At 61.6% G+C, this 15,483-nt stretch overlaps 3 protein-coding genes and 2 non-coding genes across 5 annotated transcripts in view; 3 read left to right on the top strand and 2 right to left on the bottom strand.

The window, feature by feature from the left end:
• The window catches only part of ANGPTL6 (angiopoietin like 6), a 5,447-nt gene extending 3,287 nt beyond the window's left edge, over positions 1-2,160 (bottom strand). The window contains 3 exon segments of the mRNA XM_029916575.1: positions 1,922-1,967; positions 1,970-2,082; positions 2,085-2,160. Coding sequence (XP_029772435.1) covers positions 1,922-1,967; positions 1,970-2,082; positions 2,085-2,145 — 220 coding nt within the window. The 5' untranslated portion in view covers positions 2,146-2,160.
• A 2,087-nt stretch (positions 2,161-4,247) lies between these two features.
• On the top strand, positions 4,248-11,144 carry LOC115273512. Its single transcript, XM_029916576.1, is given in 14 exon segments — positions 4,248-4,322; positions 4,423-4,593; positions 5,372-5,473; positions 5,671-5,721; positions 5,829-5,999; positions 6,451-6,527; positions 6,727-6,834; positions 6,938-7,061; positions 7,160-7,238; positions 7,349-7,478; positions 7,556-7,722; positions 7,806-8,011; positions 8,164-8,662; positions 9,828-11,144. Coding segments are annotated over 14 exon segments (2,997 nt in total). The 5' UTR covers positions 4,248-4,304; the 3' UTR covers positions 10,922-11,144.
• On the top strand, positions 5,513-5,599 carry LOC115275607. The gene has a single exon (XR_003901667.1). It is a non-coding gene; the product is annotated as a small nucleolar RNA SNORD105 (small nucleolar RNA).
• LOC115275614 lies at positions 6,572-6,649 on the top strand. Its single transcript, XR_003901673.1, has one exon. It is a non-coding gene; the product is annotated as a small nucleolar RNA U105B (small nucleolar RNA).
• EIF3G (eukaryotic translation initiation factor 3 subunit G) lies at positions 11,139-15,108 on the bottom strand. Its single transcript, XM_029916832.1, has 11 exons — positions 15,002-15,108; positions 14,820-14,866; positions 14,241-14,324; positions 14,048-14,136; positions 13,878-13,937; positions 12,902-13,006; positions 12,623-12,812; positions 11,970-12,077; positions 11,730-11,866; positions 11,548-11,654; positions 11,139-11,246 (listed from the first exon to the last, which is right to left on the bottom strand). The coding sequence occupies exons 1-11, from the start codon at positions 15,019-15,021 to the stop codon at positions 11,231-11,233; spliced, it is 963 nt and encodes a 320-aa protein (XP_029772692.1). The 5' UTR covers positions 15,022-15,108; the 3' UTR covers positions 11,139-11,230.
• Between the last annotated feature and the right edge of the window lie 375 nt (positions 15,109-15,483).

Below are 15,483 nucleotides of genomic sequence, written 5' to 3' on the forward strand. Positions count from 1 at the left end.
CTCACCCCCCACCACGATCCCAGCTCAAGACACCATCTGGATTTCCTTACAGCAGCTGCCCCCCAGGTCTCCAGTTGTCTGTTCATCAGCCTCTGCTCTACACGGCTGCCAAAGAATCGGGTCATGTCTCTCCTTTTCCTGGAGAACCCTTTGTGGCTCCCAGCGCCCTCAGAGCAAAAGTCCAGGTCCTCCCGTGCCCCCACAGAGCCCTACACCCTCTTCTCCTCCCCCCTCCTCTCCCTCCCACTCACCCCTTACTCAACTGTGTTCCAAGCACACTGGCCTCCTTGCTGCTCCTCAACACCCCAGCCACAGTCCCTGCCTCAGGGCCTTTGCACTTGCCCTTTCCTCAGTCTGAAACGTTCTTCCTGGAATTTTAACATGGCTCCCTCTCTCTCCTTATTCAGGTCTTAGCTCAGATGTCCCCTCCTCAGAAGCCCTCCCTGACAACCCCCACGTAGCGCTGCTCCTCCTGGGCCCTCCCTATCACAGTCCAACTTTGTCATTTTAGCATTTGTTACTCTCTGCAATTGCCTCGTTTATTTGCCGTTGTTTATGATCTGACCTCCTCCACCAAAGCGTCAGCCCCCAGAGGCCAAGTCGGTGCCTGGTGCCCCACGCACACCCCTCGGCGCTCACATGCCCCAGCTCTGTCGTGCCCTCCCACGTGTTCCCCGGGTCACAGGGGTGAGCTCCTGCGCGCATCTGAGGGCATGTACTGTGGCCACCTCCCTGGCCCTCATTGCCTCCTTTCTTGGGATTCACCCACTTGCATCCTCTCAGATGAGGACACACATGCCTCTCACATGCACTTGCCAGCACTCAGAACACGTCCCCCGTGTCCCCATGTCACCCCCATCTGCCCCAAGTTCCACCGTGTCCAAACCCACATGTCCTGGTGGCCACACACAGGCACGTGCCTCAAGGTCTTCGGTGTCACACACATCACCTTGTTCACACATTCAGCAAAACTCTTTTAGTGCCTGTTGTGTGCCAAGAGCTGTTCTAGGCAGCGGAGCGGGGGTGGGGACAGGGGCCATGACCAACACAGACAAAACCCATGTCCTGGGGCGCTGACATCCTGGCTGGGAAAGCAGACGGGGCAGGTCAGAGGGTGATAAGTTTTAGGAGAACCCTCAGTTGGGGATGGGGTGGGAGTCCTGGGATGAGAGGCCTTTTTTTTTTTTTTTTTAATTTAGAGAGCATGCACACCCACAGGGGAAATGCAGAGAGACAGAGACAGAGACAGAGACACAGGGTCCTGTCGGTGCAGAGCCCAATGAGGGGCTCAATCCCATGAACGTGTGAGATCATGGCCTGAGCGGAAATGAAGAGGGGGAAGCTCAACTGACTGAGCCCCCCAGGCGCCCAGAGGGGCCATTTTAAACAGAGGGGTCAGAACTCACTAAGAAGCCGACCCTTGAGCCAAGACCTGAAGGACCGGAGAAGCATAAGAGCATTCCGGGCACAGGGAAAAGCAAGTGTGAAAGCCCTGAGCTGGAGGCTTTGATGTGCCCCAGGAGTAGCCGGGAGGCCGGGTAAGACTGGAACAGGGCAAGCAAGGGGGAGAGCAGGAGGAAGTGAGGACAGGGAAGGGACAGGGCGAAGTGTGTAGGGCCCCGTGTGCCTCAAGAGGACCTGGGCTTTCACTCTGAGTGAGGTGGGAGCCCCAGGGGGTTCTGAGCTGGAGGAGGGCATATTTGCTATCACATATGTACAACAAGCCGGAGCTCTCCTTGCCCCCCCCCCCGACCCCAGGCCCCCCCCCCCCCACGACAGGGATGGACCACACTCCGTGGAGCCAGACTATGTAACATCCACCGCCTTCCAGGAGCTCAACCTGGGGCGAGAAGGAGGCCCGGGGAAGCCCACGTCTCCAGACAGGTAAAATCGGCTTCCACCTACCCTCCTACCCTCTCACCTCTCAAGACCAAGACCCCGAGTCCAGCAAGGCTTGCAGCAGAAACACCAAGTCCCAGGAGGAGCTGAGGGTCCAAGAGGAGCCTCTGAGTGAGGAAGAGGAAAGGCTGGTGGGAGAATGGGAGGGAGGAGGCTTGGTAACCACCCCTGTCCCCCAGAGCCCGAACCAGAGCCGTCTTGCCGAGTCCAGGAGCTCCAACTGTAAATATTTATCATTTCTCGCATGAGAACCAAGGCAGAATTGCCAGACCCCCCTGGCCCAGGCCACCAGGGCCTGATAACACAGGTCAGTGCTCCGGACGTTCCCCCCTCAGCAGAGCACAGAGCGTGGGAGGCCACAGGCCCCAGGAGGCTGGGGGAACACAGACACACCCCAGAGAGAGAGCAGCGAAGCCCAGCACCTGCTGCGCCAGCCGACCTTGACTCTGAACGCCGCGCCATCTATCTCGTTAGTCTTCACGACCCGAGCTGGTTTGTAGCCGCATTCTCCAGCCGGGAGCACTGAGGCTGAGGGAGGGTGAGTGATCGCCCGCAGCCACAGGGCTGGGGGAGGGTGGAACTCAGCCCGCGGAAGTTGGCGCCAGCATTCACACACACACACACACACACACACACACACACACACCCCTGCTCCTGGCACACACCATGTGCCCGCCACAGGGCAGAAACTGTACCCGATGAGACATGCAAGCCACGGCGCGGAGAGACAATCTGTGTGTGCGACTGCGGATTTGCCCGTTGCAGGCACATATGAAGGCACGATTGGAAACCCAGCACAGATTCTGGCAGCGACACACACACACACACACACACACACACGTGTGCGCACCACGACTTAAAGAAAAATACCTTGCGGGCAGAGTGGGGTCTCACTGGCAAGCACAGAGGTGCCAACCAAGTAGTGAAACCCTGGCACCCGCCCACCTGCCCACCACGGTGGCGCTGTTCCATGTGTCTCCCCCACGCACTGTCCCATCCGCAGGTCAAATACAGGAAGGAGTCACCATGCAGTCATTTTTCAGAGGTACAGAGGGACTCACGTAGAGCCCCCCACCCTCAAGCCTGGTGTGGGGCCTCCCACCTGCACAAAGCCCTCACTGACCTGCAGATTCACTCTCAGGGATCAGCCTCCTTCGCCCGCGTCCTACCGTCCTGAACTCGTAACCCGAGTGGACTCCTGGGCTGAAAGAGGAAATGGTCGTCCCAGATCTGAGAGAGGCTGCCCGGCTGGGCTCCAGGCCTGGGCTGGGCCCCCCCATACACAGGGCCCCTCGGCCCCCCACCCGCAGCCCCCTCCAGCTTCCTCCATTGGCAGCAGAGAAGAAACCTCATAAGTCACAGAGAGGGACTGACAGGCGGGAGAGTCCAAGAGACAGAGAAGGGGAGAGACATGGGAGGAGATGGACAGAGACAGGGGGAGTCTGGCAGAGGGATGAGGAGAGAGAGATGGAGGGAGCAGCATAGACAGGAGAGATGGAAACTTGAAAGCAATGAAAGAGCCAACTGATGGCAGAGACAAAGCTGGGGCAGAGGGAGACAGAGGTAGGAAGAAGACAGGGATGAGGAGGGGAAGACGGAGTGGGGAAGAGGGGAAAGAATTGGGACAGACAGGAGAGAGGAAGCCAATGGGGGAGGGGAGGCAGATGAGGGAGGGGAAGCAGATGGAGGAAGGAAACTTATAGGACAGGGAAAGAGACGTTGGGGGGCGTCCCTTTTCCCCACCCCAAGGTTCTGGGGAAGAAGCCAGAGGCCTGAGGCCAAGACTGGGGCTCTGAGCGGAAACTGGGAGGGGGTGAGTTATTCACAAAGCGCCAGCCTTGCCCTAAGTTTCCAGAAGGTGATGTGGAGTTTCCATCTCTCCGCTGCAGACAGGGCCCCCGGGGAAGACAGCTGGCCCACAGGAACTGGGGGCCCACATCCGTACCTGCTATGCTCTGCCCATTTCTCTGGTTATTCCCCAGGTGCCTGGTGCCTTTGTGACAAGCATTGTGCATCATCTTTCTTAATTAGTGGTTCGGAGGAGAAATGATTACTGTCCTCACTTCAGGATACTTGTAGGAGCCTCAGAGTGGATAAAATGGCTCTCGAGATCGCCCAGCTGGTGTCAATGAGCCGAGGTAGGATTCGAACCCACAACTCAGCTCTCCTAAGCCCCCGCTGCTTCCTTGAGACGCTAGCCCCGCCCGGTTTCCATAGAAACTAGCACCGGACGTCTCCATAGCAACCCCTCCGTGGCTTGCTCCTTGCCGCCACCTGGTGCGCATGCCTGCCCCGTGACGTCACCGCGCAGTTCCGCCTCACGTGGCCGCCTCGCCAGCGCCGGAAGTGAGCGGCGCGGCGCCGGAAGCACCCGGCAGAAGGGTCTCAGTGGAGGAGCCGGCGGCATGGGGCAGTCAGGACGGGTGAGGCGCGGCGGCCTGAGGGCGCGGGCAGGGCCGGTGGGGGGCCGGTGGGGTCCCCGCGGAGGCCGTGGCGCTGACCGCTCGCCTCCCAACCCCGCAGTCCAAGCACCAGAAGCGCGCGCGCGCCCAGGCGCAGCTCCGCAACCTCGAGGCCTACGCCGCGCAGCCGCACTCGTTCGTGTTCGCGCGGGGTCGCGCGGGTCGCAGCGTCCGGCAGCTCAGCATGGACCTTCGTCGGGTCATGGAGCCCCTCACCGCCACCCGCCTGCAGGTCTGCACCCCCCACCCCGCCATCCTCAGCCTTGGGCCCCGTCTTCACGGCCACGGCAGTGGCTCCAACCGCAGAACCGCGCGAGCCTTCAGGCTCCCTGGCTGGAGAAAGGGACCCTTCGGGGGAGCTTCGTCTCTGCCTATTCGGGTTTCGTGGGGCAGCTGCGAGGGCGCGCAGATGCACCCGCTTTGGCCGGATGCCTCAGGCTGGTGGTTAAAAAGGGCCTCGAATCAGCAAAGCCAGGATGGGAAACCTGGGAAATCTCAAAGGCCTAGAGGAAGTTAACTAACGTCGCAGGGCCCAGCAAATTAATTAACGTACTGGGCCATGCTCGGTAAACAAGAGACCAATTTAGGTCTGGGTAGTTCTAGAGATCAAGAACATTCCACTCCCTTCTTTCTTTGTGCGACAGGTTAAAAAATGCGAGAAAGGGCAAAAGAGCTTTAGCTTCTAGTTCTTGCTTAAGAAGAGAATACTTAATCAACTGAGCCACCCAGGCGCCCTGAAGAGAATACTTATAGGGGCGCCAGGGTGGCTCAGTCGTTTAAGCGTCCGGCTTCGTCTCAGGTCATGATCTCACTGTTCGTAGGTTCGAGCCCCATGTCGGGCTCTGTGCTGACAGCTCAGAGCCTGGAGCCTGCTTCGGATTCTGTGTCTCTCTCTCTCTCTGCCCCTCCCCAGTTCATGCTGTCTCTCAAAAATGTAAAAAAAAAGATTTTTTTTTTTTTTAAAGAAGAGGATACCCGTAATATTTCCATTTTCTTTCTGTAATTCTCAGATACGAAAGAAAAACACCCTGAAGGATTGTGTGGCAGTGGCTGGGCCGCTTGGGGTCACACACTTCCTGATCTTGAGTAAAACGGAGACAAATATCTATTTTGTGAGTTATCGCCCACACCCCTCCTGCCCCATCCTCCTCCCCCCAACTCTCAGGATGAACCCATATGCCTCTGAGTTGCCATGATTCTGGCTTCAAAGTAAACGCTCTGAAGAGATGGGACGGAGGTTCCCACTCCCTGCTGCCCAGCTGGACACCTTGACTCTGACCAGTCTTTTTATTTTTTTTATCCTCCATAGAAGCTGATGCGCCTCCCCGGCGGCCCCACCTTGACCTTCCGGATCAATAAGGCAAGTATCGAAAGTAGGAGGAGGGCCGTGTCGGGTAGAAGATAGATTCAGGGGTGGTGCCAACCGTGTGTGGCTGCGGGGCACCCACCCTCCCCCCTGTCCTGCAGTACACGCTCGTGCGCGACGTGATCTCCTCCTTGCGCCGACACCGCATGCACGAGCAGCAGTTTGCCCACCCGCCCCTCCTGGTGCTCAACAGCTTCGGCCCCCATGGCATGCACGTGAAGCTCATGGCCACCATGTTCCAGAACCTGTTCCCCTCCATCAACGTTCACAAGGTGGGCTGGGCCTGGTGCGGTGGCACAGGAGGGTGGATGGGCATGGGCGGGCAGTAAGTACCACACACGGGCCCTTGGGTTGTCTACTCAGGCGTCGCCTCCCAGCACTGAAGTCGGATACTTACCTGCTGAGCCCCCAGGGTGCCCCAGGACTGGGTGTTTTTAAGCTCCCTGGCTCCAGAGCCCCAGCTGTTAGTCCCTGGCACTAGCAGGTCTCAGGCCTGTTAGATGCTGATCATCAGGGAGCCTGGTGTGGACGGCTCTCGTGGGCCTCGGAACTGGGAACTCTAGCCAGAGCACCTGCTGGTCCATCAGTCCCCACAGGGCCGGCGGCACCCCACACCTCTGGCTGGGAAATTTCCAGGGGCAGGGCCAGGGCTTGCTGTGGCTCCAGCACACGGGGACGCCTGTGGGCAGGTGACACGGCGCTGTGCCCTCACCTCTCTTGCAGGTGAATCTGAACACCATCAAGCGCTGCCTTCTCATCAACTACGATCCTGAGTCCCAGGAGCTAGATTTCCGTCATTAGTGAGTACTTTTCGTGCGGGAGGGGAGCGGAGGGGCCGTGGCTTCTGCGTGCGGCTGATGAGTGTTCCTGCTGAGGCTCTGTGATTGCTCAGCTTCAAAGTAAATGCCCTGACGCCCTGCGGAAAGGTCGGGGGCCGAGCTGACCTCCAGTCTCTGGGTCACTCACCCCCTCCCCCTTCTCACACCCTGGCCCTTGCAGCAGCATCAAAGTCGTTCCTGTGGGCGCGAGTCGGGGGATGAAGAAGCTTCTACAGGAGAAGTTCCCCAACATGAGCCGTCTACAGGACATCAGCGAGCTGCTGGCCACGTGAGGAAGGCACTGGGCGGGGAGATCGCTGCCTCGCTGGAGCCCACCCCCAAGCTGTCCCGGGAGCCTGGGGTCCCCTGCTGACGCGTGGGTCTCTGCGCAGGGGCGCCGGGCTGTCCGAGAGCGAGGCGGAGCCCGATGGGGAGCACAACATTACCGAGCTGCCCCAAGCCGTCGCGGGCCGCGGCAACATGCGGGCCCAGCAGAGCGCCGTGCGGCTCACGGAGGTGAGGCCCAGCCCAGGGCAGGTCGGGGAGCAGAAGGGATTTCCTCGGGCAGCCCCCAGCCCTGAGGAAGAACCCACTCTTCCCCCGTGTCCCTGCAGATCGGGCCTCGGATGACACTGCAGCTCATCAAAATCCAGGAGGGCGTTGGGGAGGGCAACGTGCTGTTCCACAGTTTTGGTGAGAACGGGGCTTGGGGAGCCCGGGGCCGGGAGCCCGAGGCCCTCAACAGTGGGTGGTGAGGAACACCGACACACCTGGGTCTCCATAAGCCATCTCCTCCCCCGAAGTGCACAAGACTGAGGAGGAGCTGCAGGCCATCCTGGCGGCCAAGGAGGAGAAGCTGCGGCTCAAGGCCCAGAGGCAGGACCAGCAGGCCCAGAACATCCAGCGCAAGCGGGAGCAGCGGGAGGTGCACAGGTGCGTGGCCGTGAGCCGTGTGCTGAGGCAGGGTCCTGGATGTGGGCCACCACTACCTAAATGACCTCCGCCTCCAGGAAGAAGAGCCTGGCAGGCATAAAGCGGGCACGGGCAGAGGCCAGTGGGGATAGTGATGCTGAGGACCCCGGTGCCCCCCCGGACACAGAGGGGACTGGCCAGCGAGAGGAAGAGGAGGATGAAGCCGAGTATTTCCGCCAGGCAGTGGGAGAGGAGCCTGATGAGGGTAGGTGGCAGGGGGTGGTGCAGCTGGGCACCTTGGGCTTGTCCCCTGTGGCCTGGTGGCGTTGACGTGGTCTCTCCCCACAGACATGTTCCCGAAGGCAGCTAAGCGAAGACGGTCTGCCGGGCCCCGGGGCAAGAAGCTGCGAGGAAGGGAGCAGAGGCCAGAGGGCGGCGCTGACCAGAGGCGTTCAAAGGCCAAGGGCAGGCCGCAGCGGGGCCAGGCCAAGCTGGAACGCAGAGGAGCTGCCTGGGAGCACAGGCGAGGCCGAGGACGGCCATCTAACAAAGCTGTCTGAGGCCAGCCTGGGGCAGTGGATGGAATGCCCCAAATTGGGGCCCAAGAGCCTTTGTCCTGGGTTTCCGCCTGGACCTCTAGGTGCAGCCCTCGGTTTCCTTTCATAAAGGAGCAGTTTCCCCCAGCTTCCCACTCTGGTAAATGCCTGCTTTCTTGAGTGTGTATTTGGAGCGGGGAGAGCTGAGTTCCGCGGTGGAAAGCCCAGAGCAGCTCGGTCCAGGAGCTTCTGGAACTGGACTGGGTTCTGCCCCAAAGCCAGGTTCTCTCCCGCCTTCTGAGCGGTGGACGTGCAGGGACTTTGTTACAGGTGAGGGCGATGGGCACGTTCAGTCGGGTGCCTCAGGCTCCTGGGCCTTTCCCCTGCCTGTCCCCGCCTCCCAGACCCCAGGTGCACTTGCAAGCCAGCTGCTCTGGAGGGCAAAGTGTGAGGCGAGAGGAAGCCGGGGGTGGGAGCTGGCTGTTGGCTGGTGCTGGCTGTGGGTGGAGCTGCCAGTGGAGAGGAGGAGGGTGGGGCTGCCGGGAAGGAAGGGGCCACACGGCGCAGGGGCTGGTGCTGGTTCACTGCACAGACTCGCTAGGCCGGTAGCCTGGCTGCGGCAGTGGACCCGGAGGCAGGGCTCGTGGGCCATGGCCACCACCATGTCAGGTGAGGGTCCCTGGTCCTTGCTGCTCAGCCCAGGACTGAGGGCAGGGGTGGCTGGTGCCTAGGAGGTGGCCGGGAAGGGGTTAATCACGTCTGGACAGGGACTTCCTCCCAGAGCAGCATTGGGATGAGGCGGAAGTGTGGTTGGGGAAGCAGGAGTAGGGGAGGAGGGCCGCCTGCATCTTGTGCTCAGCTAGTGGCCAGCCTGCTGGACAGACCGGGAGCAGGCTGTTTACCCCGAAGCTGAGGCTAAGTTGGGTACAGCAGAGGGAATCCATTCCAGACCCCTGCTCTCGTCTACACTGCTGTGTCCCAGGCCGTGTTCTGGGCACGGGGAAGCCAGTGGTGCGGCACTGCCTGCCCTCCAGAGAGGTCTTTTGGTCTTTTTGGAGTTTTTTTCTTAACAGTGGCCAGACGGAAGCACAGGGTTTGCAGAAACGAAAGGGATGGGGGTGCCGTCGTGAATGTCTGACAGGGTCAGAACAGGTCTCTCAAGAAGCTTCAGGGCTAGAGACCAGGTGAGTGGGGGCACTGGTGACTCAGGAAAAGAGAATCCGTGCAAAGGCCCAGAGGTGGAACGTGCCTTAAGGAACAGTCAAAAGTCAGTGTGGGAAGGAGAAAACAAAAGCCAGTGTGAGGAAGACACAGCTCTGCCTTTTCCTCCCAGTGAGGAGGGAGCCCCAAAGGGCCTGGAGCCAAAGCCACCCTGCTCGGGTGTCCTTGGATACCCCCTGACACCCCCTCACACCCATGGTGAGAACAGGGGAGGTTGGGAGCTGAGAGGCCAGTGCCGGACTGAAGGTGGAGGCAGCGAGGCTTGATGGATTTGGGGGCTACAGGGGGACAGGGACTCCCCTTCCTCCACCTGGACCTGGTGGTTCTGGATGGTCCCTGCTGGGTTGTGGTGCAAGCGGTAACTCCCTGTCTCTGGAGGCTTCCAGACCCAGGACGCAGAGCAAGCCTTGTCAGTGTCAGCTGATGGGACTAGGGGCTGCTGACCTTTCCGGGCCTGATTTCCTCCATGAGAAGTTGCTGAGGCTGGCGCCCCCTCCTGGCCACAGGAAGGACCCAGAGAAAGCATGTGCCCAGAGGGCTTGTGCAGCCGGCCACGTGGTTCGAGCCACACGTGGAGGGATGGAGCTCACTTGGTGACACCATCTGCCTGCAGGTGCCACACCCTGCCCAGCCAACTTCTCAGCCGCCGCTGATCGCATCCTCAGTCGTTTCCAGGAAGACTTTCTGTGGCCTGTGCTGGTGGCCGAGTTCCTGGTGGCCACAGTTAGCAACAGCTTCGCCTTGTGCCGCTTCTGCAAACGGGAGCAGCGCCCGTGGCACCCAGCCGTGGTCTTCTCAGCACAGCTGGCTGTCAGCGACCTGCTCTACGCCCTGACGCTGCTGCCACTGGCCGCCTACCTCTACCCGCCCAAAAACTGGCAGTACGGGGAGCTGTTGTGCCGCCTCGAGCGCTTCCTCTTCACCTGCAACCTGCTGGGCAGCGTCCTCTTCATCGCCTGCATCAGTCTGAACCGCTACCTGGGCATCGTCCACCCCTTCTTCACCCGCAGCAGCCTGCGCGCCCGGCACGCCTGGGCGGTCAGCGCCGCCGTCTGGCTCCTGGCCGCCCTGCTGGCCGCGCCCACGCTCCACTTCGCCCAACTGAAGGGGCCGCAGCAGGAAGGCAACTGCTCCGTGACCAGGCCGGGGGCCTGCACCAAGTGCCTGGGGACCTCGGACCAGCAGCTCGAGGCCTACGGAGTGTACGGCCTGGTGCTGGCCGTCGGGGGCTGCGGCCTGCCGCTGCTGCTCACCCTGGCGGCCTACGGTGCCCTCGGGTGGGCCGTGCTGCGCAGCCATGGCATGACAGCAGCCGAGAAGCTGCGGGTGGCGGTGCTGGTGGCCAGCGGCTTGGCCCTCTACGCCAGCTCCTACGTGCCCTACTCCGTGACGCTGGTGCTCAACGTGTACGCCCGGCAGCGCTGGAGAGCTCGCTGCCCAGGCTTTGTGAACTTGGCCGAGGCCGAGGCAGCGCTGGATCAGAGGACCTACGTGAGCCACCAGGTCATGCGCGGCCTCATGCCCGTGGCCATCTGCATCCACCCTCTGCTTTACATGGCGGTGGCACCCAGCTGCGGCCTAGGTCCAGGGAGCTGCCTCGGCTGCAGGGAGAGCCAAGCCCCTGAGGACCCTGGGACCTCTGGCCAAGTCCTGCCCCTCAATGGCTCAGCCACCTCGGGGCCCTAGGCCCCGGAGCTGAATCAATGACTCGGCCTGTTTTGAGCCGCTGCCCCTCACGCTGGAATCCAGAAGCAGGATGGGCGCCAAGAGTAAGAAACACTGCTTCCTGTGTGTTCTACAGGCAGGCGTGACTGGGGACCGGTGAGCGGCCAGGGAGGGCAGGCATTTGTGCCTGAAGTGCTGATCCCAGAAAGGGCTGGCCCCACAAACCACACAGCAGGTGACGAATAAACGCGACAGCATGTGACAACTAGAACATTTTTATTGCCGAGAGCCCTGTGCTCTGGGAAGCTACCTTCCGTGGGGTCCTGGAGCCGGGGCCAGGCAACAGCTGGCTTAGTTGGTTGACGGCCTAGAGAGACAGACAGACAGACAGAGAGAGAGCCGGTGAGGACAGCCTGCAGGGGAGGGGTTCAGACCCCAAGGGGGAATTCCAAGCCCCCGTGCTACAACTGGGGCCTCTGTGGCGATCGGGGTTGGGGGGCAGGGTGCTCGCTGAACCGGGTGAGCAATGGGTCCTCCTTGAGAAGGAAAAGACAGTAAGCGACCCGTCCCTGAGCACGAGCTTGGTGGCCATTATGCTGGCACAGGGCCCACGGCCGGAGTGCTGGCTGTGACAAGGCGAGGGAAGCAGGCGTGTGGCAGGGTCTTACTTGGCCCACTCGACGTTGAGGATGAGGTGATCGTATCCAAAGCCAGAAACGCCCGCGATGGCGCGTGCGGCATCCTCACGGCGGTGGAAGCTGATGAAGGCAAAGCCCTGGAGGAGGGGCAGAGTCAGGACCACGGCCAGAACAGACGACCCCTTCCCCAGACCCCAGGGCCACCAGCCCACCTTAGATTGGCCAGTGGTCTTGTCCTTTGCCAAGTAGATCCGAGAGATGGAGCCAAAGGGCCGGAAGAGCTCCTGCAGGTCAGTCTCACGAGTGTCCTCGGACAGGTTGGTGACACGGATGGTGGCGTTGTCGTCGGCTGCGCAGGCAAGGAGAGGCGGCCGGTGAGGGGGCCACTCTCACCAGGCCGCGGGCGAAGGACGATCCCGGGGGGCCCGGGAGGTGCCCGGCCGCCAGCTCACCTCTGCGGTTGGGCTGCATGGACTCCCCACGCCGACTGGCCCCGTCCCGCAGGCTCGGAGGCACATACTTCCCCGTCTTGTTCTGCGCGGCCTGCACGGGCTCCAGCTCTGCAGGCCAGAGCAGCCGGTCAGGCGCCACCCCGGCCCCACGCCGCGCCAGGCACCGGCTCGGCACGTGTCCGGCCACTTCCTGTGCGGCCCCGTGGCCACGTGGACAGAAGGACGTCAGGGCGACCTCAGCTGAGGGCTACAGGAACGCTTGGCCTCACACGGGAACATGGCACAGACAGCCCCCAGGTCCCGCACACTCGGGGCACAGGACACATGTGCCGCACACCCAAGTCACAAGTGTAGAACTGTCCAGACACAAGCGCGCGTGCACAGCGCTGTGGTCGCATCTGTGGCAGACACGCACACTCGAGTCCACGACAGAATCACAGCTGGCAAGTCAGCACGTGTGGTGTGACACCCGGGCCTGGAAAGCGCTGGTCTGCCAGCCCCGACGAGATGGGCGACCTCACCCACAGTCGGGGCACCCAGCGGCTCTCACTCAAGCCCAGGCTCCCGCCACAGCCTCGCAGAGCTGATGCGACGTGAGGACAACTCCCGAGGGGACCAGAACGAGGGCCCTCCCCACCCCCACCCCCAGGCACCTCCAGGCAGCTTCTCCTTCTCGCCGGTGGACAGGCCCAGCTGCTCGGCCAGCTCCTTCTGCATAGGCCCCAGAGTGTCCTTGTAGGGACAGCGGGTGGTCCAGTGGTCACCCTTGCAGATGCGGCAGGACACGATCTTCTGGCCCTTGAGCTTGTTCATCGGGTCCTCCTCTTCCTGGCAGTTCAGATCCTGAGGGGGGGCAGTCAGGGGACGCTCAGCAGGACTGCTACACCCCGGCCACCACCATGACCCTGGCCCTGCCCTCTTGCCCCACTCACCTCTTTGCTAGTGATGAACGTCATGGACACGTCGTCACTGACCGTGGTGGTGGCCACGTTAGGCCCTGGTGGGTCAAACTCGGAGTTCCCAAACTTCTTCCAGTTCTGGGCTCAGGGAGGGATGAGGGACTTGTGAGAGCGAGGGGGACCCCCCCACTCCGCTGGCATCCCAGACCCACAATAGCCCCTGTCAGGGCGCCTGGGCCTTGAACCACATTCTTCCCCCTCTCCCGAAGACCCCCCTCCCCCATAGCAGTGACCATGACAATTCCTGCTTCCTGGTGTGCACCGCTCCTGGCGCGTGCCAGGCCTCAGCCTCGTGCCAGCTCCAGGAGGCAGGGGAGGACAGCTCTCGGCCCCAAGTTCCAGATGAGAGCCAAGGCCCAGCAGGAAGCAGCCGCACAGCTAACCAGTCCTGGGGACCCGTGACAGTAGGTGGACCAGCTCCCACAGGAAGCGATGCTCAGGGCTGTGCGGGGGTCCCCCAGACCACAAAGGGCCTTGAGCTAGTTAAACAAGCCAGGCCTCAGCCTCCCCTGCAAAATGGGGACCACAAATGCTCCCCACCTCCGAGGGCTTCTAAGGGAATCAAATGAGAGAAACGTCCTGCAAAGCACCTGGCATGGGGTCTGGCACGGAGAAAGTGCAGAGTCGTGCCAAACGTTACGGCCATGGCATCTTCCCTAAGCGTGCAGCCCAGTTAATCAGGAACTGCCATGCCCACCTCAGGGGAGGGCTTGGCTCTGCTCCTCCTGGTAAGACAAGCCGAGAGGACGGAGGCTCTGACCCCACCCACTGTGCACCCTGGATTTGCAGTCCCCGGCAGAGTACAGACACCCCGAGACCCCAGCTGTGCTCCAACACCCTTAGGCACAAATAGCCAAACCCCACTTCTAAAAATAAAGGCACCAGAAAAAAAAAATTCCTAATTCCTCTGAGCCAGCCCTGGGGGAGCCCCCAAGACAGAGGGTCTCACCTTCCTCCTCGCAACAGCCTTCGAGGCCTTCCGAGTCTCGATTCTGAAGGTGCGAACAATCTGTGGACGGGAAGGGAGAGACCTTGGCTTCCTGGGTCTCTGAGGCACCTGGGGCCAACCTGCCCGCGCCTCCCGGGCCAAGGGCACCCACCTCCTCCCCCCGGCCTCACCTTGAACTTCTTGCCATCCTCATCTATCTTGTACTCCGTCACTGTCTTGACGTTTCCATTGATGACCTCCTTGGGAGGCGGCAGTGGAGCTGGGAGAGAGAAGAGGTGAGGGAACCGAGGACCAGGAGGGAATGCCGCTGGGGAGAGGCAGCCCCGAATGGAGCGGGAGGGGGGCGGGGGGGTCGTCACTCACCTCCCGGCACTAACTCAGGTTCTGGGCTGGTGTCGCCGGTGGCCAGAGGGATCCCCTTGAGGAGCTCGCTGGTGACACATTTGTCTGCGAAAGGGAGCGTAGGGAAGGGGGCTGAGCTGGAGGAGCAGGAGCTCCCGGGACAAAACGAAGGGCCCTTTGGGGGCGGATGCCCACTCCGGGAGCCCGGGAAGGCGGGACCAAGGGCTGAGGACTGGCGAAGCACTGCCCTGGGGCAGCCGTGCCCGGACGCGGAGCGGCCTGGAGTAACCTCAGGCACTAGCAAGGACAGAAGCGGGGGCGGCCCATAAAAGCTCTCCCGGCGCTCGTATAAAGGCGGGAGGCGGGCTGTTACAACTTCCTCCCCGGAACAGCCGAGGATTGGGCGGTGGCAGGGGAGGAGGGACAGGCCAGCGATCATCTGGAACTGGCGATAGGCTGGCCCAGAGAGAGGATGGCGCGGGGCAGAGGCTGGCCGCGACGGGGCATACGGGATGGGCCCGCGGTGGCAGGGTCGGGGCAGGCGGCAGCGACCGGCCTGGGGGCGGGCTGCGGTGATCCGGGACGCCCGGGCATACTCACCGTCCTCGCCCTCCTCCTCCACCTGGTCGGCCCAGCTGGGCTTCGAACTGCAAGAAGTTTGCAGAGGGGAGGGCTGGGTCAGCGAGGCCAGGCCCCCGCCGCCTCGACGTACCCAGGCCCCATGACGCTCCCCAGGACCCCCAGCTCCCTTCCCACGGTTCGCCCCGCGACCCCCGACTCACTCAAACTCTCCAGTCGGCATCTCACGAGCGGCTTCTCCACGCAGCCCAATCCCGGGCCAGAGACCGGAAGTGAGAGGAGCGCGAGACTTCCTGTGCCGCCTAGAGCGGCGCGGCCGCGGCGCCCACAGCGCCCTCTGCGGACGGAGGTGGAGGTGCCGGCTGGGTGAGCTGCTGCAGAGTTGTGTTTACCTTTGAGCCAAGTTTTAAAAGCCGTGTTTATAACAATAAAGCTCACTTTCTGAGAGCTTACTCGATGCCAGGAACTGTGAGGAGGAAGTCATTTTCGTTTTGCAGCTGAAGAAATCAAGGCTGGACTTCCTAAGTTTGGCAAGAGTTTTCCTGATTCCAGTGATTTCCCTCAACCTTGCTCCCTCCTTTTCCATTTCATTCTCCCTCCTAACATTCTAGGCTCTCTGATATGGCTTTTTCCACTTCTTTATTGTCCAACTCTCCCCTTAGAGTATTATTCTCAGTGGGCCCCA

The sequence above is a fragment of the Suricata suricatta genome, chromosome 12 (genome assembly GCF_006229205.1).
Source record: "Suricata suricatta isolate VVHF042 chromosome 12, meerkat_22Aug2017_6uvM2_HiC, whole genome shotgun sequence".
NCBI classification, from domain to species: Eukaryota; Metazoa; Chordata; class Mammalia; order Carnivora; family Herpestidae; genus Suricata; species Suricata suricatta.

Coding starts and splice junctions, on each gene's coding strand:
- EIF3G (XM_029916832.1), bottom strand. CDS start 15,021: ATGCCGACTGGAGAGTTTGA. Junction 14,325..14,819: donor GGAGGAGGAGGGCGAGGACG/GTGAGTATGCCC, acceptor TCCCTTTCGCAG/ACAAATGTGTCACCAGCGAG. Junction 13,938..14,047: donor AGGATGGCAAGAAGTTCAAG/GTGAGGCCGGGG, acceptor TCCCGTCCACAG/ATTGTTCGCACCTTCAGAAT.